General features: G+C 38.3%; 1 protein-coding gene across 2 annotated transcripts in view; it reads right to left on the reverse strand.

The window, feature by feature from the left end:
- Positions 1-24,828, reverse strand: part of ATP8A1 (ATPase phospholipid transporting 8A1) — a 268,521-nt gene that overhangs the window by 88,410 nt on the left and 155,283 nt on the right. For both annotated transcript variants that reach the window (XM_025386297.1, XM_025386299.1), the window contains 2 exons: positions 16,630-16,768; positions 13,006-13,070 (listed from right to left, as the gene is read on the reverse strand). In XM_025386297.1, the coding sequence (XP_025242082.1) occupies positions 13,006-13,070; positions 16,630-16,768 (204 nt within the window). The remainder of the gene's footprint in view (positions 1-13,005; positions 13,071-16,629; positions 16,769-24,828) is intronic.

Consider the following 24,828-nt stretch of genomic DNA (forward strand, 5'->3'; position numbering starts at 1 on the left):
CAAGAGAAAAACAAACAACCCCATCAAAAAGTGGGCAAAGGATATGAACAGACACTTCTCAAAAGAAGACATTTATGCAGCCAACAGACACATGAAAAAATGCTCATCATCACTATGCAAATCAAAACCACAATGAGATAGCATCTCACACCAGTTAGAATGGCAAGCATTAAAAAGTCAGGAAACAACAGGTGCTGGAGAGGATGTGGAGAAATAGGAACACTTACACTGCTGGTGTGACTGTAAACTAGTTCAACCATTGTGGAGGACACTGTGGCGATTCCTCAAGGATCTAGAACTAGAAACACCATTTGACCCAGCCATCCCATTACTGGGTATATACCCAAAGGATTATAAATCATGCTATAAAGACGTGCATGCCATAAAGACGCATGCACACGTATGTTTACTGTGGCACTATTCACAACAGCAAAGACTTGGAACCAACCCAGATGTCCACCAGAGACAGACTGGATGAAGAAAATGTGGCACCTATACACCATGGAATACTATGCAGCCATAAAAAAGGATGAGTTAATGTCCTTTGTAGGGACATGGATGCAGCTGGAAACCATCATTCTTAGCAAACTATCGCAAGAACAGCAAACCAAACACCACATGTTCTCACTCATAGGTGGGAACTGAACAATGAGATCACTTGGACACAGGAAGGGGAGCATCACACACTGGGGCCTGTTGTGGGGTGGGGGAAGGGGGGAGGGATAGCATTAGGAGATATACCTAATGTAAATGAGTTAATGGGTGCAGCACACCAACATGGCACATGTATACATATGTAACAAACCTGCACGTTGTGCACATGTACCCTAGAACATAAAGTATATATATATATAAAAAAAGAAACATGCCTGGGAAATAAAAATAAAAATAAAGAAACATGCTTGTCAGATAATGAGGCCAAGTAGAATTCCTCACATTGAATCATTAAGGTATAACCTGGCCAAACAGGTAATATGTTCATATAATACACTCCAATAAAATAATGTAACAGCAATCTTTAAGAAATCAGAGACTAGCAGCTTTATGGCAATCTCTTTCATTACTTTTTCATGACCTATATTGAGGAAACCCTTGATAAAAATCACAGAGGGTGCACTAGACAATGAAGTCTGACACAGTTTTATGGTGAAATAAAAGCCCTGATTGTTTGGAAAGTATCATAGCATGTAAGTTGTCATTTTCATTTTGGCAAAACTCTGCTTGGAACAGGCTAAAGAACCCACAGGCCAGATATGCAAAGAACATATGAGGCCACCTAAGAACTGTGTTTTTGATGGCCCCAAAAGTAATGCTGCAGAAAGCACCTGCATAAAAATGGTCCTTTTCAGTTTTCTAGCCTTTTCCCCCTGGATTCCTTTCAGAGGTTTACAGGAAAGACAGTATTACTTAGGAACAAATCCAAGGAACACCCTAGTAGAGAATGTGGAAACATCCCTAAGGAAAGGAAAAGCAAAGCCTCTAGCATTTGACTCGATGACTGGTTAGCCAGGGGTTCAGAGAGCAGAGACGAGGTGAAGATTATGGGTAAATAGTCCAACATGAAGCAGCTAATGGGAGTGGCTTCCAGATCTTGCTCTGAGGCTGCAATTCCTTATTTGTGGCTTCAGTAACTAACAAGTGATCTCTCATATATGTCCCAGAGGGTCTACCAGCAAGGCTAACCCCAAACAAAAAAGTTAAAGGAAAAAAGCCTGTCTATACTTATTTAAAGTATACTTTGGCATTTAGGTCCAAACACAAACAAGTATCCAGCATCTATACTCATTCTAGGAATCTGTTAAATGTGTGCAGGTCAAATAATAAACTTATGTTACAAGGAGGATTCTATTCCTAGAAAGGAAAAAAAAATGTCAAAATTCTGCATTATACTTTGAGTTTCAGACATATCATTTAATAATGTATTTCTATTATGGAATGAGGGTCTATATCCAACCAAAATTCATATGTTGAAATCCTAACTCCTGTTTTGATGGCATTAGAAGGTAGGGTCTTTGGGAGGTGACTAGGCCACGAGGGTGGAGACCTCATGAATGGGATTAGGGTCCTTAAAGCACTTCTGGAGAGCTCCCTTCTTCTTCCATCATGCAAAGAGACACAAGAAGACACTGTCTACAAACCAGGAAGAAGGCTCTCAAGAGACACCAAATCTGCTGCCACCTTGATCTTGAATTCCCTGATCTCCAGGAATGTGGGAAACACACTTGGTGTTTAAGCCCCACAGTCTACGGTGCTTTTGTTAGCCTGAATGAACTAAGACAATTTTGTTATTCTTGGATTTGTTGTTTTTCTTCATGAGCTCACCACCAGTTAAGCAAATGAGCATATGATCGGAACTAACAACAAATCACTTTTGGAAGATATACACCTTTCACCTTTGTCAGGATGAACATAAGGTCAGGAAGCCTGTGCTTCCCTTTATAATATCAGCAACACAAGTTTCTGTTTTCACTTCCCTTCCTTAGAGAGGAAAACATGCAATAGAATGTCATAACACCTGCAGCAATCTTGCTGAACAAAGATGGTGACTCTACTGAAACAAGGTAACTGTCTGGAGGTAGAGCCACTGTGACACAACTCTTCATAGCTGGTCAGCAGACACATGCAAATTACCAAAGTGTAGAGAAAGCAGTGGTCTGCCGATATTGTACAAACGTGCAGCCATAAAAAAGTGAGATGTGAGAAAGTCCAGGCTGGCCTGGAGAGTGCATACAATGGTTCTGGACACTGGTAACATTTGAAATAAAATGACATCACGCTGTAAAGAACTACGTTCCAGAAGTCGAAACATACCCTATGGCTCAGAACTCCAGGTTTTCCTCAACTTCCGGTGGATGTCGAGTATGGTAAAGATAAGCTAATCAAACATTTTTCACCTTCTTGGAAAAGGGAAAATTAAATGTTACTTTGAAACAATTCCCTAATGAATGATGAAAGTTAAACAACAAATAAGAAATATTTCAGCCACTTACCTAAGACAGCAAGAACTCCAAAACCCTTTTGGATCTTGGGTAGCTATGTGGGTTCAAAGTTCTAGAAAGGATTATACCACACATATCAAAAAGTATTATGGGTAAATTCATTTCATGGCCTATCATAAACTCTTCGCCAGAGGTATCTATGTATTTCAATGTACCTCCTCATGATTTTATGTAATTTTTTTGGTTTGACTGATTCTAGAAGGCAACTGTGTGGTATCTGAAAGGCTTCCTCCGAATCCTTGCTCTGCCGCATACTGGCTGTCTTTCCTCAGGCAGGTGACTTAACTTCTCTGAATCACATTTTTCTCATTTATAAGATTGGGTTACTATCTGTTTTGTAGAGTGATTATAGTGATAAGATGTGCTAACTCCTTTATTTGTGAATAAAGTGCCCTGTCCAGTGCTTGGCATGAAGTGACATCCAGGAAAGGCTAGTTCTGCCATTCCTCTGGTATCAGGTTTAACAGAGGTACTAACACGAAACGGGTCAGGCGTGGTGGCTCCCACCTGTAATCCCAACACTTTGGGAGGCTAAGGAGGGCAGATCACTTGAGGTCAGGAGTTTGAGACCAGCCTGGTCAACATGGTGAAACCCCATCTCTATTAAAACAAAAAAATTAGCCGGGTGTGATAGCACATGTCTGTAATCCCTTCTTGAACCCAGGAAGCAGAGGTTGCAGTGAGCCGAGATCATGCCACCCCCCCCCCCCCCCCCAAAAAAAAAAAACAAAACCGAGGCCAGGCTTGGTGACTCATGTCTATAATTCCAGCACTTTGGGAGGCCAAGGCGGGTGGATCATCTGAGGTCAGGAGTTCGATATCAGCCTGGCCAACATGATGAAACTCTGTCCATACTAAAAACACAAAAATTAACTGGGTGTGACAGGCACCTGTAATCCCAGCTACTTGGGAGGCTGAGGCAGGAGAATCGCTTAAAACTGGGAGGTGATGGTTGCAGTGAGCTGAGATCGCACCATTGCACTCCAGCCTGGGCCACAGAGTGAGACTCCATCTCATATTGCTGGGATAATTTTAAGTTTTCTTATGAAATCTCCCAATGGTAATTTTATTTCAATTTACCTTTTCACTGCCAACATTCAGTACTATCAGTTACTTCTGGAAACCTGTCTTCTCAAATCTAGGAAAGATGGCATTATCTAGTCTCATGTGACATATAGTTCTTGGTACATGATAGGAGGATAAATATTTATATGACTAACCAGTGATTTTCTTTATCTCTTAATTTCTGTCTCCAACCTGATATAATTCTTAACTGAAAATAACTGGAAAGCTATAAACTGATGGGCATTTCTTTCTCTTTTATTATCTGTATAGTTCTGCATAGGTGACCACATTGATGTATGTATTTGGTTTAAAATAATTAATTATAAAGATGACACCCAGGGCTTGTTTTGCTGACATGTTCTTCAGACATAACACCATCAAGTTAATTCTTAGGTTTTGTTTTTAAAGCAGAGAAATAAAAGTTTACTGGGAGTAAAAAACAAAACCACCACCAGCACCTTACTTTAGTTCGCTAAGGATCTACCTTTTAAAATCTACTATAGATTAATTTAAAATGTCAAATAAGAGGATATACATAATAATCTTAAACTAACACATATTTTATTAGCTGTTTTGGCGGTTTGTGGCCCTACCTCATCATCATTTAAGACATGAGGTATTTACAAATTTATGGTCAAATAATGTTTCATTCTGTCTCTACTCTTACACTCTCCAAATGTTCACACTTTAAAATTATGAATTAACGGAACATTCTAGGAACATTCTTAATAATACATTATGACCATATCAAGTATGGACAATGTTAGCACGTTCTTAAAGAGTGAGTTATGGCTCCCATAATAACACATGGATAAACCATTGGGTATTACTTGCTTTTCTACAATGTGTTATTGATTCAGTGGAACACTGGGCATTCCATATACTCGTACGCAACACATATATCAATACTCCTCCAGCTACTGCAGGCGGTAGTAAAAGAACATATGCCAGAGAGTAGGGAGAAACTACATTTATGTACAACTGGCCCATTTAGTATTCATCCCAGTCAGGATCACTAGCTCTCTTTGACGTAGTTCCCCCACAACCCCTGACACATTATAAAATTAAAATTTATTTTAAAAAATTCTATTTATTAGGTTTTTTTTTTTGATGTAGTTTTTGATCAAAAAGCTTTGGTGTTTCCAAACTCCTAGCCTGTACTAGAACATAATGTTGAAAAACATATGTGTATAGAATCAAACCAATATAAAGTAATTTTTCCAAAATGGGTAAGGCAGACAGGTGAAGTCATTAAAAACACATGGTCAAAGAAGTCCTCCAAACAACTTAGTGGAAGGCGGCCAAACGAACGCATTTAATCAATATATATTGCTAAAGATAATGGGGAGAGGAAAAGAGAAAAAAATTCCATGCTTTGCTGATACACAAATATAGGTTTCCCAGGACAGGGGTAGATATGAAATACTGTAATTGAGGAAGTGGTCCAATTTCCCAGAAGGGCCATGCCATCTGAAAAAGGTCAAGGGTCACAAAATGGAGGCAGGTAAGAAGTGGAAGTTGTAGTGCTGGGTAAATTGCTCTTGGCTCCTCAACAGAGGTTTGAGATTTGAGATTATGATAGGTTCCATCAGGCAAATAACTGCTTGTGAGGCATCTAGTCTCACTTAGGGTACAATGCAGAGAAACGTAGCAAAGTGCTGAATCTGTGTCGTCTGTGTTTCAGCACGGGGGTGGGGACATGTAGCAAAGACAGACAAATCCAGGGAAAGGAAGGAAGAGTGGGATAAGGGATATAATTATATAATTTAAAGAGTTTTGCGGATAAAGGCTTTTACCAAAGCCCCCATGGTTATTATTTTAAACCACCACTGAAAGCCTCCTAAACACTTATTTTGACTTCGGTATTAAATATTCTCCAGTGGCAGCAGTGAATGCAGAAGGAAGCATGCTAGGAGGAACTGGGTCGGCAGACATCCAGTCTCTCTCACTGCCTTCAATTCAGCCAGGAAGAGGCTGCTCAGAATATACAACCGGCTTTCTCAAAATAAGCAAATTACAAATCAGTGGTTTGGAGAAGGTAACAACTAGGGCCTGTGAGAAATTGTTACCCAGAACCACAGAGACAGCTAATGTTGGGCCCATTTTCTAAATGATTTAAATTAATTAATGTAAGAAAATGGAAGAATCATTATCTGCCATATTTTCATAGTGCAAATCCCAAAGGCACACAATTTCCATTATTTTATATAGACATATATACACACACATATATGCACACATATTTATATACCCACACACATATATATGCACATATATACACATACATATATATGCACATATACCCACACACACATATACGTACATATATACACACAAAGAGTCAATAATATCTTATGTACAATTGTATTAGCGAAATTAAATATGAGGTCTTTTCAGAATTCCATAATCACAAGATTTGGGCATTGTCATATTCCAGAAAGCCTCCCTGTTTCAGGGGTTCTGTGGTCCTGGTGGTGAGTGGTAAAGGAGGTGGGAAAATGGGAAAGGGAATAAGGGGTTGGGTGGAGAATGAAAATGAAACCAGTTAATACGTTTGGGAGATAGCTGCTGGAATATTTATTTCTGCAAATGAGTCACTGCTGCCACTGGAGAAGGTATGGTTATTTAAAACCAAAATCAAACAAAACACAGTTTCGAACTTCAAGCAATCAAGGTTTACATTTAAGATTCTAGCACTCGCTAGCCATGGGAACTCAAAGTCTCTATCTGGAATTGAGACAAACACCACCAGCCCTACAGGAGCACAGATTACATGTGCAGATACACCAGGCATACTGGCACACAGTAGGTTTCCTAAAAACTGTCATTTTATGGGTGTGCTGACTCATCAGAAGGTATGGGTGGCAGAGATGCAAAGAGGGCACAAGGCATGGCGTGCTCCCCTCAGAAATGTCAACAAACTTGTGGGGGAGAATGGCAAGGGGGCAGACTACTTAGAAAGCATTTATCTGTAATTCTAAGTCTCAGGGTGCTCTTGGAAGAGTTCAGACATTTAGCCAAAAATGAGGTAAAGAATATTCAGGGTTGAGGGGAGGAAGAACTTCTCAAAACAGACACACTATAAATTTGTGAACAACCTCACTTAAGGTTCTCAGCACAAGCCAGCCTCGCTGAATTCTGTTTTTAAAAAAAGGACACATTTAATTCTATGAGCCCAAACAATGAGTTTGATGGAAGTTTTTCAACTACATACTTTGGCTTGCAGCAGACATTGTCTAAATCCAGGAAAAGGAGAACAGGTCATTTGTTCATATGTTATTTTCATTTTTTGGTAATGTTTACACTTTTTACTAACCCATTTATTTCAAATGTAACAAAGTTAGCTTTCTTTACTGAGAGCTACTTGGAGTAAGCAGTGCGCCAGACAATATTTGAACAATCTTTTTGCATTAGGACATTATAAAAAGTATCTTTGCTTCTGATAGGGATACATTAACACCTTCAAAGTTAAACTTTGATCTTAAAATTTCAAGCCAAAAAGCTGAAACAGCTTTGCTAATGGTAAAAGAAAATTCACAGTACTGAAGCACCAATGCTGGCAGTGGAGGAAAACTCAGTGTGGTTTAAAACTTGCCTAAACTATTTTCAAAGCAATACAAAATATATTGTATGAGACTCATGGGACATATCAAAACAAAACCTGAAGTAGCCCAAATTCTCTTTTTTCCCTTCTTTTCTGGAGTTGAGTCAATAACTTGCTTATTCTGGATTTCTTTCAGAAGCCATTCAACAGTGGCCCGTTCCCAAAACAGTGAGGTCTGTCTGCATAATACATGTAAGTTGAGCTTAAAAGGGTACAGATGACAACTTCAGCCTTTATGTCCTGAATGTCCTATAAGTTATAGTCAAAACTTACATGGTGTTAGAATGTCAAATTCAGCTAGAAAAAAATTAGCAATTCCATGAAGGGTTTTCTTTTACCACAGTGTTGAAAAATATATATTCTAACGCTTGTTAACTCAATATCCAATGTGGCTAACAATTCATTTTCTGTAAAATATATAAGTGAAGTGAAACACTGGTATCCATAATCAAACCTACAGCTGGTTTGGGGTCATATTCTCAAATTAAGCAGAGAACTTTAAGTAATTTAAGAGCAGAATGGCTGTTCAAAGTTATCTGTTACAGCAGCTAGCAGTGAAGAACTCTCCTCTAGAAATAACAATACTAAAAAAAAATGATGATGATATCCAGAATTGTTTCTAAGTACTTAACGGGTATTGTTGTGTTTAATCCTCACAATCCCACCCCTAAATGAGATGGACATTTTCATTACTCTTGTTTTACAAATGTAGTAGATGAAGGCTAGAAAAACCTATTTGCTTCCTGCACTTTGGAATCAAATGCCTTAGATATATCCCCGAGTGCCACCGAGCTACCTGTGCTCGGTCCAGTTATCCTTTCTAGATTCTTTATCCGTAAAATGGGCATAATAGTATCTGCCTATAACATATAAATTAATAGTTTCAGGTATAAATGTGATTGTCCCTGTAAAGTCCTGAAGCCAATACCTGTTACAAAATACACAGAAAGCTGCATTTTCCTGCAGGATCCAAACACGACTTCCCATTCATTAGGTGGTGGCTCCTGATCAGGCTGAAGGTGAACATCAACAACAGCAGAGACAATCTAGAAAAACTGCCAGGATGATCAGAAGGAGAGGTGGCAGGGTTTCTCAGAAGTTAAGCTTGGGAACACTGACCGGAAGCTTTTGAGGGTAGGAAATCTATGTCTCCAAACATCATGCCTGTTGATTGAATAAATGTATAGTGTATATTTTCCCTTTCTACGCCTTTTCTGTTTTCTAGGAAAGCCTGGCAGTACAGAAAGGGGGATAAACAATAGAAAAAATGGATTTGAGATGTAGCTCCACCTCTGGGGACAGATCCCACAACTCCTCATATAAAAGAGATGCCAGGAGGAGGAGAGATCAAGGTTAAGGGTATATCACGAGAGACTCAACACAGTCAATTTTGACACTCCTAAGAAACCTGTTTAAATCACACAGTCAATGGCTTAAAAAGTGATGGTCCCTCCCACCCACTCTGGATTTAGATGAAATTGTGGTGAAATCCTGAGCTATCTCAATGAAACACGTCTTCAAAAATTTTCTCCCATAAGAGGAAACTTAGACCAAACCTATACAAAAACATAATATGTTAAGTTGCCTGAAAGTATTTCCAGAGATTTGGAGTTGATGTGCCATGGAGGATATAAATAATATCGCAGAAACCCAATCCTTCCAGAACTGTTTCAGTGCGTTTTGAAAGAGTTTAATTAGAAATTGGGAGCCAAAGATGGACCACAGTATGAGATTCTCTAGTGCTTAGCTCACATTCTAGATGTTTCCGGATTTAACATACAGACTTTAAAAATTTACTTTACAACAAACTAAAAGATATAAAAGAGATGCAAAAGTATCACTAGGTATGAGGCTTTATCATTAATTAGAAGTCTGTGGGACATTTCGTGGGCATTGCTATGGAGTTAGAGAAGTAAAATTTATTCCCCTTTCAAGTCAGTATTTTGAAATTCTGCCTTTGCGGATGCTTAAAGAAATGTCTCGGCCAGGCACGGTGGCTCATGCCTGTAATCCCAACACTTTGGGAGGCCACCGTGGGCGGATCAGTTGAGGTGAGGAGTTCAAGACCAGCCTGGCCAACATGGTGAAACCCCATCTCTACTAAAAATACAAAAATTAGCTGGGTGTGGTGGCGAATGCCTGTGATCCCAGCTACTCAGGAGGCTGAGTCAGGAGAATCCCTTGAACCCAGAAGGCGGAGGTTGCAGTGAGCCAAGACCACACTACTGCACTCCAGCCTGGGTGACAGAGCAAGACTCGGTCTCAAAAAAAACAAACAAAAAACCTCAATATGAGAACACAATCAAATACTAATAAAGTAGTTCAAAGTAGTACTATAGAAAGTTATTCAAATTCAAAAAAATATTTATCACAAATACCTAATAAGTTTTGATCAACTTTAGATGATTCTTAATTACATTTATCCATGAAATTTTTTCTAAAAAAAAAAAAAAAAATCAAGCTTTCTGCCCAACTCTTTGGCTGATCCTGGCAATTTTACAAGAACCTGGTGGGTAACTGGGTGACAACACCTGGCTTTGCTCTTGGACAACATTCTAGCTGGGGCCACTGCTCTTGCTATGAAAAGAGTCAAGAATGAACCAAGGCAGAAAGACCCGTCAGGTTTCCCTATCAGGTCTGTAGAGCGAGACTTCCATTATGATTGTATTTTCAACTGTAGTTTGGTCTTATGTATTTATTTAAATGTTTTTAAAAATGCTGAAGAGCTATTTTTTTTAAGGATGCTCATAGTGAAACTCAAAAAGAAAAAATTAGAAAGCCTAGTGGAATTTCTTTGGTGGTGATCTAGATTATGGAAGACAAAGATTTCCATCATTATCATCACTAGGAGAAAGGGTTTTCTATCTGAAATTTTAAGAGCTCCGAATATGGTACATTATAAAAGTTCAACACAAGAAAAAGAGATTCAGCTTCTGAATTTTATCAGCTTTAGGAATAATATTTTAGTAGAAAATCTGAACAGAAAAATGCTCAATATACATCACTTATGTGAAAGAGAACCTACAATTGTAACTCGCCACCTTAGGGAAAAAAGTAAAAGATAGGGAAATAGTATTTTTTTATAACAAAAATGATCACCATGCAAAACAACTTACAAGCTATTGAAGTTATATTCTTTCTACAAAATTTTATAACATCTCATTTTTTTACATGTGCCATGTACTATGCTAACTATGCTAATCCTATGCCAAAGGTTACATTCTCCTTACTTTCTAGGCAGCAGAAGTGGCTCAGAGAAGCTGATTTTAACTTGCTGAAGGTCCCACAGTCAGATTGGGACACAGTCACATTGGGACTGTGCTCTTCACCCTGTGCTATTTCACAGAATGATTTGAGTACACTCATTAAAATTGTCACTTGACAAAACACACATTCACATTTCCTAAGACATTATATTCCTAAGTTCATTACTTAAATGCTAATTATTCTTTGTGCTAATAAAATAATTCTATTCATTACTGATCAGTACAATTTGAACACAGATTGGATGCTTTTCTTTTCCACATTGATGAAAAAATAATGATTTACCTACAGGCACTCTAGCACATCTAATGATTTGCCTGAAATCTCAGCCATGGGTTTTATGACACAAGATCGGAAGGAGCTATGCAAAGTGATGTTTCCTTTCCTGCTGAGAAACAAATGAGTGCACCGCAGCAGGTCTGACCCTAAACAGTCAGATTTGTAAAGTCACCACTTAACTCCCTGGGAGAAAAGCCTTCCCCAGACAGCAGTGTTAGAATGCCTGGCAGTCTGGAGCTGGACAAATTAGTGTTAATCCATTCAGCCACAGTGTTTGCCTGTGATCTTTAAACTGCTATTTGAACTGCTAAGGAGATTTTTAGCCACTTTGCTTAAAAAATATCAGATATGATCAATGACAACCAAATTTAAAACTGATATACTTTTTTTTTTTTTTAAAGAAGCCCTTAATTAAAAATTACTCAGTGACTCACTTGTCAAATATTTATAGTGTACTTACTATGTGCTAGGCCATTTGCAGGGCACTGAAAAAGAATGATAAACCAGAAAAGACAGACATAGTTCCTGCTTTTATTGAAATTTAGTATTCAACTTGAGACTCCTATCAATGTTTGCTCTGGTAGAAACAGGTCGTCCAAGGATCTTTGAAGTGTTTATTAATTTTGAGTTACCATCTTAGAAACCTCAAAATGAAAATAAATGCCACTGTCTTAACAATACACTGGTATAATACAACGAATATTTTTGGTATTACACTTCTCTAATTTTTCTTAAGATTACTATTCACACTGCTTGATACTTAAAACACTTAAAGAACATGCTTCTCCAAGAATTGGAGAAAGATGATGGCAAGAATAAGACAAAAGAAGCAAGGCTACCATATGCTACGGAAGGTAAATGCCCAAAGCCAGACAGAAAGGATACCATATCAAATGAAGCGTGGCTTGCCCTGCTTTTGCTTCCACATCACGGGTCTTGTCTCTAATTTCCTTCAGGTATAAGAAAAACTGCACCACCTGTAACCCATGTTACTGACAAAGGCATCCACATCATCCCTTCTTCAGTCACTGCTTCACTATCCCTTCCATGCATGTGGCCTCTCAGCTTCACCAACATCCCTAATTACCAAGGTTTTCTCTGTTCTTTGCGTCATAATGACTATTTTAAGAAACTGTATAATCACCTCTACTGCTCTGTCTTCCACCTAAAATTACAAATAGTCTCCTTTACTTTAAACTATTAACAGGTCACTTGACCTACATATTATTTTGCTAACTATTTTACACTGTATTCCTAACAAATCTTTCCTCATTTCCCCAATATAACATCAAGTGATCACAGCCATGAAAAAAGACATCCTAGGAATTTATATTTCATTCCAGAAGTTAGGACATTAAAGAAAGTCTGTCTTACTAGGAATGGTTGCTTTGTGTTGTTCAATAGCTTTCACATTTTTTAAAAAAGAGGTAAAATATATATTAACACTGGAAGTTAAAGCAGATATAAAATGTTTAATATACAGAATACTTGGATATGAGCAAGTTGCAGTCACTCAGCAACCTCTTGACATAATGCTTTTGTAAAACAACTTTTCTGTCTCACAATATAACGCAAATCATTTTGCAATTTCTTTTAGCTGTCACAGATGTAAAGCTTGAATCAATTTACATCAATGTGATTCAAAACAGAGTACATTACATTAAAACAGAACTACAGTGATAAGGTATCTTTGAACCTCAGGAAGATAAAATATTTCCACAGCTACCTGAATATAAAATAAAATAACACGAATCCATTTTTAAAGGAGTTTTAAAAATACATGATTTTACTTACATCAAGAGAGCCTTCATTTATAACAATCATTCCCATGTTCTTCTTCAACAGTTTGCAGGAGTGTCCTGTATCCAAACATAGAGTATATTAATTGATAACTAATTTCTCCAGAGAATAGGTAAAGATGTTAAAACAATGATATGTACTACGAAAATACCTAAAGATGATTTTACAAGGACTGAGGGCAACCAGTTGTTTTCCAGGTTTGTAGGAAGTTAAAAATGAAATGCTCTTGCTTGTCATAGGAGGGATATGCAACAAATACATCTGGCCTGTTAAGGCTACAAAGACATCTGGAAAGAGATGGTGGTAAGGATTCTTGATGTCCTGAAAACCGACAAATGGATTTGTAATACCCTTCACGATGACCAACATGAAGAGCAAAAGATAGGCCAATGACTGTTTCTAGAAAACAGAATAACAGAACCCTTCTCTAGACACCTAGGGAAGGTGCAGGTGGCTGCCTCTTGGATCCGCTGATCCCATCACCGTCTCCTTTCCTGGGAGAATCAGTACATCCTCTACTTTCCTGCCTTCTCTTGCTTTGTTGTACTTACTGCAGGGCAAAAATCCCCCCTTTGTTAAGTCCAACTTGGCCTACTCTGTACCTGTTTGCTACAGCTGTGTCTGAAGAAGAGGCAACTCTGCTGATGTCACATTTTAAAAATACCATGCTATTTAAAATAATTCCATCTATACTCACATTGCCTTTGTGTCTCATTCCATCTCATGATTTCATATATCATCCAAATGTCGACCATTCTGAAACTCCTAAGTTCCACTCAGCCCTCCTTCCTGAACTCCGGACTCTCATATGCAAGTGCTTACTTAACTGAAGACACTTACGTAGAAAGTAGGCATTTCCATCATCTCAAAGGCAGCCTACTCAAAAACCAGGCTCCTGACCACACTCCTCCAGCCTCCATCAAGAAAACCTACTTTCCCTTCAGTTTTCATCATTTGGGTTACTGGTAACTCCATCCTTCAAATGCTAAGGCCAAAAACCTTGAAGCTACCTGATCTATTTCTTTCTGTCATACTCTACATCTATCAATCTTGTTGTCTCAACCTTTAAAACATATTAAGAACCCAACCACTTCTTACCATTAAAACACATCAAGAACCCAAACACTTCTTACCCTTTCCCTTGTTACCATCTTGGTCCAAGCCTCCATCATATTTCCCCTGTATTAATGCAATAGCTTATTTCCTGGTCTACCAGCTTCTACACTTGCTTCCCTCTGAGTCCATTTTCAGCCTAGCTGCCAGAGTGACTGTTTTTACGGGAAAGTCAGAGCATGTCTTTCCTCTGCTGAGAACCATCAAGTGATTTCCCTGTTTACTTGGAGTAAATGCAGAGTCCTGACAGTGGCCTGGGAGGCCCCATCTACCTTGGACACTGCTATGCTGAATCTCTCTTCTACTACTATTCTTCCTTTTGCTTTTGTGCTGTTTCTCTCTGTAACAGAAGACAGCTTTTCTCTAATCATCATGCAACAAGCTCCCTCTCCTCTTTTAGGTCGTTCCTCAGCTGTCACCATCTCAATAAGTTCTTCCTGACTTCACTATTTAAAACCAAATCCCTCTGTGCAATGCCCTGTGTTTCCCTCCCATTTCAGTTTTCTTTATAGTAATCACTGACATCTATTATACTATGTACTTTTCTAATTTACTTTATTGTGTGTTTCTCTGACTAGTATCTGAACTCCACAAGGGCAGAGATTTTTTTGGGTTATTTTGTTTCCTGCTCTGCTCCTTGCACTTAACTGGTACCTGGCACTGTAGATACCACGATTATGCTGAATGGGTGAATCTTCCCTACCTTTTTCTAGGAACCAATCATGGCTCAAGATTCTGAATGTTAAATATAACCAGAAACCACTACCATATTCTTTTTTCATAGGAACATCCATAATAGTGAACATATCCTGAACTACTGGTACCCTTGACTGCCTATTTTCCACATTTACCGCCCTTTATTGTCATATATTTTCTATCTGTAGTCTCTTACCATATTTGTGTTTTTAGGTCTCCCAATTTTAATACATTCTGCATTTCACCATTATTTTCCTTCTCATACATCTTCTTTCCATTTTCTAATAACAGCGATAATTTTTACAATCAAAATTAACAACTTGTGTGGTTTGTAAAGTTCTAGTTTTTTAAAAAACAAAATGAATTTTCTATTAATAACATCAATTTGCTATAAATTTGAGGTAGAGTTTTATATTTACAGGATACGTTAGGCTGACTGCTAATACTTCTAAAATAAATACTAGTTAAATTTTAAAAAATACAGAATATTTTAAAATGACTTTCTAAAAATGTGGTTTCATGCTGTGAACTCCCCTAAAATACTTCCTTCAACTTGGGTGGAATTTTGTATGTAACATATATGATTAATATCAAGAGGCTAAATCTATGTCAGGGTTTATAGTGCTGAAGCTACCTACTTTTACTAAATTTGGGGAAAAATCTTTTTTTTTTCTTTTTTGGCATATTGCTGGTACTACAGGCTTCCAATGCCAAATAACTTTCCCTGCGTAAGTCCTCTGTTAGGGACTCAATTGTTCTCCCCACCACCACTCATCCCAATTCCTATGCTGAACTCCTAACCACCAGTGACACTACATTTGGACATAGTCTTTACGGAGGTAATTAGGGTTCAATGAGACCATAAGGGTGAGGCCTGCTATGGTCTGAATGTTTGTGCTCCCCCAAATTCATATGCTGAAACCCAATCACTAGTATGGTGACAGTAGGAAGTGGGGTCTCTGGGAGATGATTAGGTCATGAAAGCAGAGAGCTCATGAATAGGATTAGTGCCCTTATAAAAGAGGCCTCAGAGGGCTGCCTTCCCCTTCTGCCATGTGAGAACACAGTTAAGAAGGTGCTGTCTATGAACCAGAAGGCCAGCAGTCATCAGACACCAAATATGCTGGTGCCTTAACCTTGGGCTTCTCAGCCTTCAGAACGATGAGATATAAATTTGTTGTTCATAAGCCACCCAGCTCATGGTATTTTGTTATGGCAGACAGAATGGACTAAGACAGTGCTCTAATGCAATAGGACTGGTGTCTCAGGAGGAAGAGACATAAGGAGTAGTATACAGAAGAGGAGCCACGTGACGACAGTCAGGCAGCGAGGCCTTACCAGAAAACAACCCTGCAGGCACCTTGATCTTGAACTTCCAGATCTGAAGCTTCCAGAACTGTGTGAAAATAAATTTCTGTTGCCTAAACCACTTGGTGTGTGGTATTCTCTTATGGCACCCTGAGCTACTATAAAGTCTTTCCAAAAAATGGGGATTAACATAGTATGAATACAAACTGGCAATCTTCTTCTTTCCTATTATCTTAAAAGAACTTTTGGTCACAAAATCAAGTGTCAATACATAAATATTCCATAAGCCCAATTTCCAGACAACTGTCAAAATGTTATCCACATGTGCCAATTATGGATGGAACGTGTGGGAGGCAGAGACGCAAAGGTGAAAAAAGACTGGAATATTCCAATCTTGACATATCATATCTTTTGAATCTTGAAATGTCTCAAATCTATCTTCTAAAATATATCAACTTATTAAAAAGCACCAACATGTAAAACTTGAACTAGGTGAATTACCAATGTTAATGGCAGTTTCTTGCTTGTCCCCTGTAAGGATCCAGATTTTGATGTCTGCTTTCATTAGCGTTTCTATGGTTTCAGGCACTTGATCTTGTAATTTATCCTCAATGGCTGTTGCTCCAAGTAGTTGAAGATTCTGAAAAAAATTAGTGGTAGAAATTAAAAAAAAATCCGCTCACATTCTTCAAAAACAAAAAATTGAAGTGTGTATATGTTTTAAAATCAGAGACTAAATGATAATTCACAGACTTTGGTGCAACTTCCAACTATCCCATTGAGTTTTCTCTCTGAAATATCCTTGACTTTTATCCAGTCTTTAGGCATTAGACTGAGGCTCCCTGAAGCTGTTTAATGTAACCCCTAAGGTAAGGAACAGATTCTAAAATAAACTTGCATAGAAGCGGAGTAAAATCCAAAGTCAGTTAAAACCAGCCTGGGCACGGTGGCTCACGCCTGTAATCCCAGCACTTCGGGAGGCCAAGGCGAGTGGATCAATTGAGGTCAGGAGCTTGAGACCAACCTGGCTAATATGGTGAAACCCCATCTCTACTAAAAATACAAGAAAGTAGCCGGGCATGGTGGCGTGTGCCTGTAGTCCCAGCTACCCGGGAGGCTGAGGCAGGAGAACCTCTTGAACCTGGGAGGCAGAGATTGCAGGTGAGCTGAGATTGCACCACTGCACTCCAGCCCGGGTGACAGAGCGAGACTCTGTCTCAAAAAAAAAAAAAAACACACACAAAAAAGTCAGTTAAAAAGGACAGGCATTCTAACACATACACACACACACACACACACACACACACGCACAGCTATGGGAGACCACCACAGTGAAGATGCAATCTTGTTGACCTGTTTGAAAAAGAGTAAGGTTACCTGTTAATACTATTAAATTGCAATTTGATGCAGTGTCAGGAAATGTATACACAACAATTAGAAACCATGAGGAAAAGAACAACAAAGTGATATTAGTCTCTACAAGGAAGAACAAGTTGGATGTTTTTCACATAGTTCCACATTTGTGTAGCAGAAGATCGGACTCAAATATCTCTTGCTCATTAGATATTGTCTTGCTGTAAGAACAAACACAACCAATGGGCTCTGGGGAAAGCTGTTATTTTTATTATTTATTTTGAGATGGAGTCTTGCTCTGTTGCTCAGGCTAAAGTACAGTGGTGCCATCTTGGCTCACCACAACCTCCACCTCCTGGGTTCAAGTGATTCTCCTGCCTCAGCCTCCAGAGGAGTTTGGATTACAGGTCTGTGCCACCACACTGGGCTTTTATATGAGACGGGGTTTCATCATGTTAGCCAGGCTAGTCTCAAACTGCTGGCCTCAAGTGGTCTGCCCACCTTGGCCGCCCAAAGTATTGGGATTAAAGGCGTGAGCCACCACACCCAGCCAAAGGCTGTTTTAATCTCTCATGAGAAAGAATGGTTTCTACTCTCATCTTCCTAAACGGAGGTGGTAAGGGGGAGAGAACAAGGTCTTCGCTGTTAGGGAAACCTGGTTTGCCAAATGGACATAGGTAAAGTTCTTGGTCCTAAATACATAAGAATGCAGTGATGGATTAAGATATAAAATTTTATTTCCATCACATGCCTAGGCACTGTTGCTAGCTGGGTATCCTTCCTAACAGTGCTTGGCAGGCCGCAACCAACTGATTCTCAGTCTTGCCCTGTTTCAATCTCCAGCGTGATCCTTGTCAGCAATTATCTTTCTTCTCATTTTCTCCTCTCTTGCCTTGATTTTTTTCCATTTAAAATATAGGTGAGGGCAGAATGAATGCAAGAGAAAGTAAGTATTGAGGATACTGCCAGAATTGGTGATAACAAAGAAAGCCATTTTCTACTTTTCCTTATTTTCACCAAAATTGAAGTCTAAAATTAGTCTCAAGCTTTGGTTAGGCATGAAAAATAAAGTTAACTATATATACCAATATGCAAGTGAGAGAGAAAGTGTGTGTGTATGCATGCATGTAATTTATACCTGCATTAGTTTAGAATGCTTTTGGCCGCAAGTAATGGAAAAATCTAACAATGGCTTAAATAAATTAACTTTCCTCACTTAAGTAGTACTGAAGTGGGCAGTTGTGGACATTTAATTTGTAGCTCGACCATACCTCAACGAATTCTCCTGACCTCTCCCAATGTCCCAAGGTATAATTATAAAGGCCATATAGAAGACAAAAATACCAACTGTATCTGTCTCTTATATGAAAAGCAAAGTGTTTTTGAAAAGCCCTCAGCATATTTCCAAATAATAGTTGGCCAGATAGTTTTACAAGGCTAACGCTAACTATTTGTATTTAGCTTTTCCAGGCTCCATAGTAGAGCTGTTGAGGAAGAAGGGGGATGGGAATGAGTGCTAAATTGCCCAGGCAATAGTCCCTGCTATAGTGGCCATACAGGATGGGCATGTGTATATGTAGTGTTTGTCTGTGTATACATAAGTATGTATGTCTAAGTAGATAGATACACACACATCCCCCATTGCCTTGCCTAGTGACACTTGGTTCCTCCTACAAAACCAAACTCAAAAGTTATTGTTTCTTTTAAGCTTTCCTTTATTTCTTAAAACAAAATTTCCCCTCTGCTGTTCTCCTACAGAACTTTGCTCATCTTTATATATCTTCTATTAAGAGAAGTGTAAATGCATGAGTAAGGTAGGTTTGCTCAAAAGTAGGGACCATGTCTTGCTCATCTTAATGACTCCACAGCATTGAATGTCAGCATTTAGTATGTTTGCTAAGTGAGCTAATGACAAGAGCAAAATCCAGAAATTATAAAAATACTGCTGCAATCTAGATCATTTTCTTTTCAATATATTCCAAATAATATGGATAGTTATTAGACACACTTGATGCATGACTTCTTAGTATATAATATATGATACAGGAAGGCAAATTTCCTTCAAGAAGATAGCATTATTTTATTTCCTTTAATGGGAAGCAGACTTGAAATCTACCATAACCTGATGAATAATTATCATCAAGAAGTTCAAGAAAAGAAAGGAAGAAAAATTCAGCATCAATGATGCCAGCATCATAATTGTTGAATTTAAATGTTTACACAATGATTCTTTCAAATCTTCAGCTACTTTTAGGGCATTTGCAGTTAAATCATTCTGGCTCACATCCCAGTGAAGATCAGGATATAGCTGTGTTCAAATTTTAAGTATTTTACCCAAGACATGATAAGGTTTTTTTTTTTAGTGATCATGGGGACAGTTTAGTAATACAAGCCCTCAAAATTTTCTGCAAAAATATTTTTTTGCAATATGTTTCCCAAAACACTGGGGTAACTAGATAATGTGGGAGCCAAGATATGAACACATTCATTAGAAATATATAAACAAATATTTTGTATATTTTCTGTCTCTAAGGGGGAAAATGAGCTCAGAAAGTACACCAATATAATATACATTACCACTCACATACCTATAAAAATAAAATGACTTCACTGGAGAGATCACATTGAAATCATATTTGAAAGAAAGCAAGCATCTAGTTTTGCACAGGTAAAAGAGAAACATTTTCAAAGCAGGCACAAATAACATAAAGGATCAAAGATGTAGGGCCAGCAAGGTATGCTGAGAAAAGTCACACAAGTAGGTTAACATGGAGTGTTTTGGTGGTTTTAACACAAATCCTTAAGAAGAATAATAAAACATTTCTGAATATTCAGCAAAATTGTAATGGTTCTACTTTGATGCCTATGAAGGAAACACTGTACTCCAAAAGCGTGTTAATTTTCCCTTTATCCTAAGAGCTCCTTGAGAACAGCAGTGGTTAATTTCAGCAGAAGGCTCTGCAGACTCCTTTCCTTTTGCCCTGGTATCATTTATGATGAGATTAGAATCTTGAGTGATAGGCTGTTCTGCTTTTGGAAATTAATACTGTTAGCTATATAACGATCATTAGAAAAAAAGATTTGAACTTTGCGTGCTTTTCCTGATCATAACACAAGAGTGTTTAGGCCGTAATCAATTTCATCCCAAATATGTATTACCTTACACAGATGGCCACTAATGGGCACTAGGGGAATTACATATTCAGCAAGTGTTGAAATGCGATAAAATTCCCATGGCATTTATGGAATTAAAAAAAACTCCAAACACTAATTTTACTTTCTAAACGTCACCATGCTAAATGTTATAAAGGCTCGAGGTTGATGACTCTTTGATATAATATAGATTTAGTTATCACTGAAAAAATCATAAAATAATGTTTATTCACCTAGTAAAGCCTCCAGTAATCTTATTTTCTCTTTCAGATGTTCCTAATGTATGCAGAATTTTTAAAAAGGCACATAAATGTAACATTTCTACTCTAAGTGAGGACAGAAAGCTTCATGTAGAGACTGGTAAAATGTATTATGATAGTTTTAGAAATTATAGTTTTTCCCCAATACCTGTATATTTTGCAAAATAATGGAACCTCAAAGTGACCTATTCCCATATTAGCAAACATTATGTCAGTGCTTAGATGATGTCATATTTTTTAAAAGTTTGTGATGTGCTCCTAAATGAGAAAAGTATAATAATCAAACTCTTATCAACCCAGGCTTCAGATTACAACATGGACTATTTGGCAGAAATTTCCTTAAAGACAAAGTAATATTAAACAAAATTGTACCATTGGAGTAAATGTGGATAAATACTAGTAAGATTTATTTCCATATGAAATAAGATTATGACTAGGAAGATGTTGAAGAGGAAACCAGCATTTCACAAATAGAAAAATTGTACCAGGCACGGCTAAGTGCTTTACACTTATTAATTCGGTTAATAGCTTTGTGGAGATGGAGTAGATTGTCTAAGGTCAACTAGAGGTGCAGCTGAGCTACCACCGTAAGGACAAAACACCAAGAACTAATACATACCCAAGGAAGCAAATGGGATGTAAAACTGAGATTAGATGAAAATTAGAATTTTGTTCAAATCATCAGGTTTTTAAACTTTTGTTTCTGTTCTCGGTCTTCAATAATACTTCATTTCTATGAGTGGGTTTCAGCCTCAGTCCTGAGGCACCCCTGTCAGGTGTACCTATTTCCCTATTCCTACCTGCAGGCCTCAGGGTCATATTTCGGGATTAGCTCCTTTGCAAGCACACATGCATGCCTGCATTCATTCACAAATACACCCTAAGCAGGTACTTCTGGGCAGGTACATGTGCCGGGGATACAATAGTGAGTTCCTTCCTGCATGAAATTTTTATTTCGGAAAGCTTCGTTAGAAACTCTCCTTGGCTTCCTGGCTGCCTCGTTTTCTAATTGTACCTCCTTGCCTTACTGGTGTTTCTCCTAAACCCTGACTGCCTGGTTGTCATCAAGTCCCAAGTAATTAGCCACTGGGCCAGAAATCTAGATGGTGCTTTTCAAACTTTAATTTTCAGAATCACCCGAAGAGCTTATTAACACAGATTGCTGGGCCCCACATCCAGAATTCCTCAGTTGAATAGGCCTATGGTGAAGCCTGGAAACGTGCAGTGGTTGCAAAGCTGCTGGTCTGAGAACCTAACTATGAGAATTGCTGATCTAGAGCTGGGCTGACAAGCTTTCTCTGCAAAAGGACAGATGGTGAATATTTTAAGAGTTTGAGGCCCATATATTCTCTGTTGCAACTACTTAATTCTGCTGTGGTAGCATGAAAAAAGTTAAAGACAACATGTAAACAAATGGATGTAGCTGTGTTCCAATAAAGCTTTATTTACAAATAGGCAGTGGGTGGATTTAGCCCTTGGGCTGGAGTTTGCAACTCCTGATGTAGAATGCTTGTGAGCTTTCCATCTTTGCACCTGGCTCCAGCTTCTCTGATCACTACAGACATCCCCATGTCCAACTCCTACCATTTTCCCTTAGCCTGGCCTTAGAGCCTCAGGTACCAATTCTCTTTCTTTTCCCTGCAGTTTCAAACTACAATAAACTATAATACAGGATTATCATCGGAGAGAACCAGTGCTCCCCTGGAAGAATCACATTATATGTTACACCCTATCTTAAAAAATGTTATACATATTGTATGTTATACGCTATATATGTACTTTTATGTGAGTACAAAGATAAACACAGGAATGAGGTATCATCTTAGTCTGGATGGCTCAAAAAAAATCTATCCATGAGTTGACACTTGACTTTAAATCCTAAACAATGAATTAAGGTTTAGCCAAGAAATGGGGAGAGGTGGGGAAGGATAAGGGAGGCAATTCCAAATGAGAAGAAATCACATGTACAAAGACGGATGTATGAAAAGACATGTAATGTTTGAGAGTTGCCATTTAGTCAGTATGGAAATGATAGATGAAGTGAGGTGTGGCAGTGAGGAAGATGAGGCTGGAAAAGCCAGCAGGGAATGGAAATGGAAAGGTCTGTGTGTTATGCTGACAACCCCAAAGGCAAGGGACACCTGGTGAATTTTAGAAGAGGAGAGACAGGATCAGATTTACATTTCAGAAAGGTCACTAATAGCTGTCTGGGGTTGGATTAGGACAAAAGAAGCCTGCATGATAAATTAAGAGGCGACTGCAGTCACCATTCTCTTGAGGTTTAAAATACGTTAACTCTGGAATTAGGATGTGCTGTGGGATTCTCAGAGCCATTCTACAACACTGGTTCTCAGAGGCTGCTGGGCTCCTCTGTGTTCTGCATTCCACTGGGTATCATCCTTGTTTTAAAGAGACCTAACGCCTTCTTTCCTTTCCCTTTAATCTGGTCTACAGTACTAAGACTGACAGCATTAAGTCATTAAACCATTGGAATAGCTCATTTGCCTGCTTCTGGAGAAATCATTCAACTGGTTAATTTTTCTAAGGCCAAGAAATAGATTTTAACTAGGTACTTTTCAAACCATAGAAATCACATTTGAACTCACAAAGCCAAGGGCTTAGTTATAAGGCCAGAATTCACACACCCAGCTAAAAGGAATCAGGATGTGAGAGGTGACTGGGTGTAGCTTGCAAAAACAACACATCCATCTTATCTGAGTGAGAAGACAGCAATACCCAGGGTGGAAAATCTACCACGAAGCATTCATAAGAAGGAATCTATCATACGAGAAAGGAGGAGCACGTGATTAGAGATCTAAGGAAATCTTAAGTACTTTAAATGAGAAGATTCTAACGGCCAGTTGAGAGAAAATCATGAAAAACATATTTCCATCTTATTTTCAAGGAAAATGGAATACAGCACATAGAGTACATAGAGGCTGCCTCACTAAGTCATTGAGTCTCAAACAGGCCAATGACTCCCATTTCCCATCCTGAGTGCTGATCTAGTGATTAATCAACTGCACAATTGATTTCATTTTATTTTTCAAGTCTCCAATATTTTGTACACATTCTTACTTTCTTAGAAAGCAAGTTGGTAACATAACTTACAGATTATTAACATGGGATCTGGAATTAAGACAGAACTGGGATTTGCATCTCTACTCGGCCAACCACTGGATATGGGTCCCTCAGCAAGTAACTTAACTAAGAATCAACTTCACAACAGCAAGATAAGCCTAACAACATAGTTTAATAAGGATGTTCTGTAGATGAAATTACATCAGTTATCACAAACATTTTTGAGCACATTAGAAAAAAAGGTTGAATAGGTACTTATGACAGTTATATTTTTGTAAAACATTATTAAAATTAATAAATTATGCACATTATAAAATGCAAACACTAAAAAAGATGAGACAAAACAAAGAGAAGTTCTAACATTTTCTTGCTCACCCCAATGGATCATGTTGTGCCTCATTTTAGAGGCCCTCCCACTAAATAATCAGGGTAAAGAGTGGAAGATGTAACTACAAATGTTCTTAAGCAAATAGAACAGGAAACTACTGGAATTTTAAACCATGAAATCACCTGTACATCATGTAAATTTTCATTTCGCTTTTAGCACAAATGAAAGTGATATGTGCAGCTACTAAGAACAGATGTGGTAGTTTTATCTGAAAAAGCATTCCATTCGAATACAGAAGTTACTGTGAACTTCGCAGTCATGAATGCTCAAGAAAAGTCCTGGTTTCCATTAAGTTTTATATTTCTCTAGGAATCCTCTAAACCATTTGTTGCCATATGTTGCAAAGGGCGCTAAATTGTTGTTTAGTCACACTGAGTGTAATGGTTGGTCTATATTATGCCACATCAAGGGACTCTTTAACCATCCCCCAAATGCCAACCACGTTTTGAGGAGTGGTAAAGGAAA

The sequence above is a fragment of the Theropithecus gelada genome, chromosome 5 (genome assembly GCF_003255815.1).
Source record: "Theropithecus gelada isolate Dixy chromosome 5, Tgel_1.0, whole genome shotgun sequence".
NCBI classification, from domain to species: domain Eukaryota; kingdom Metazoa; phylum Chordata; class Mammalia; order Primates; family Cercopithecidae; genus Theropithecus; species Theropithecus gelada.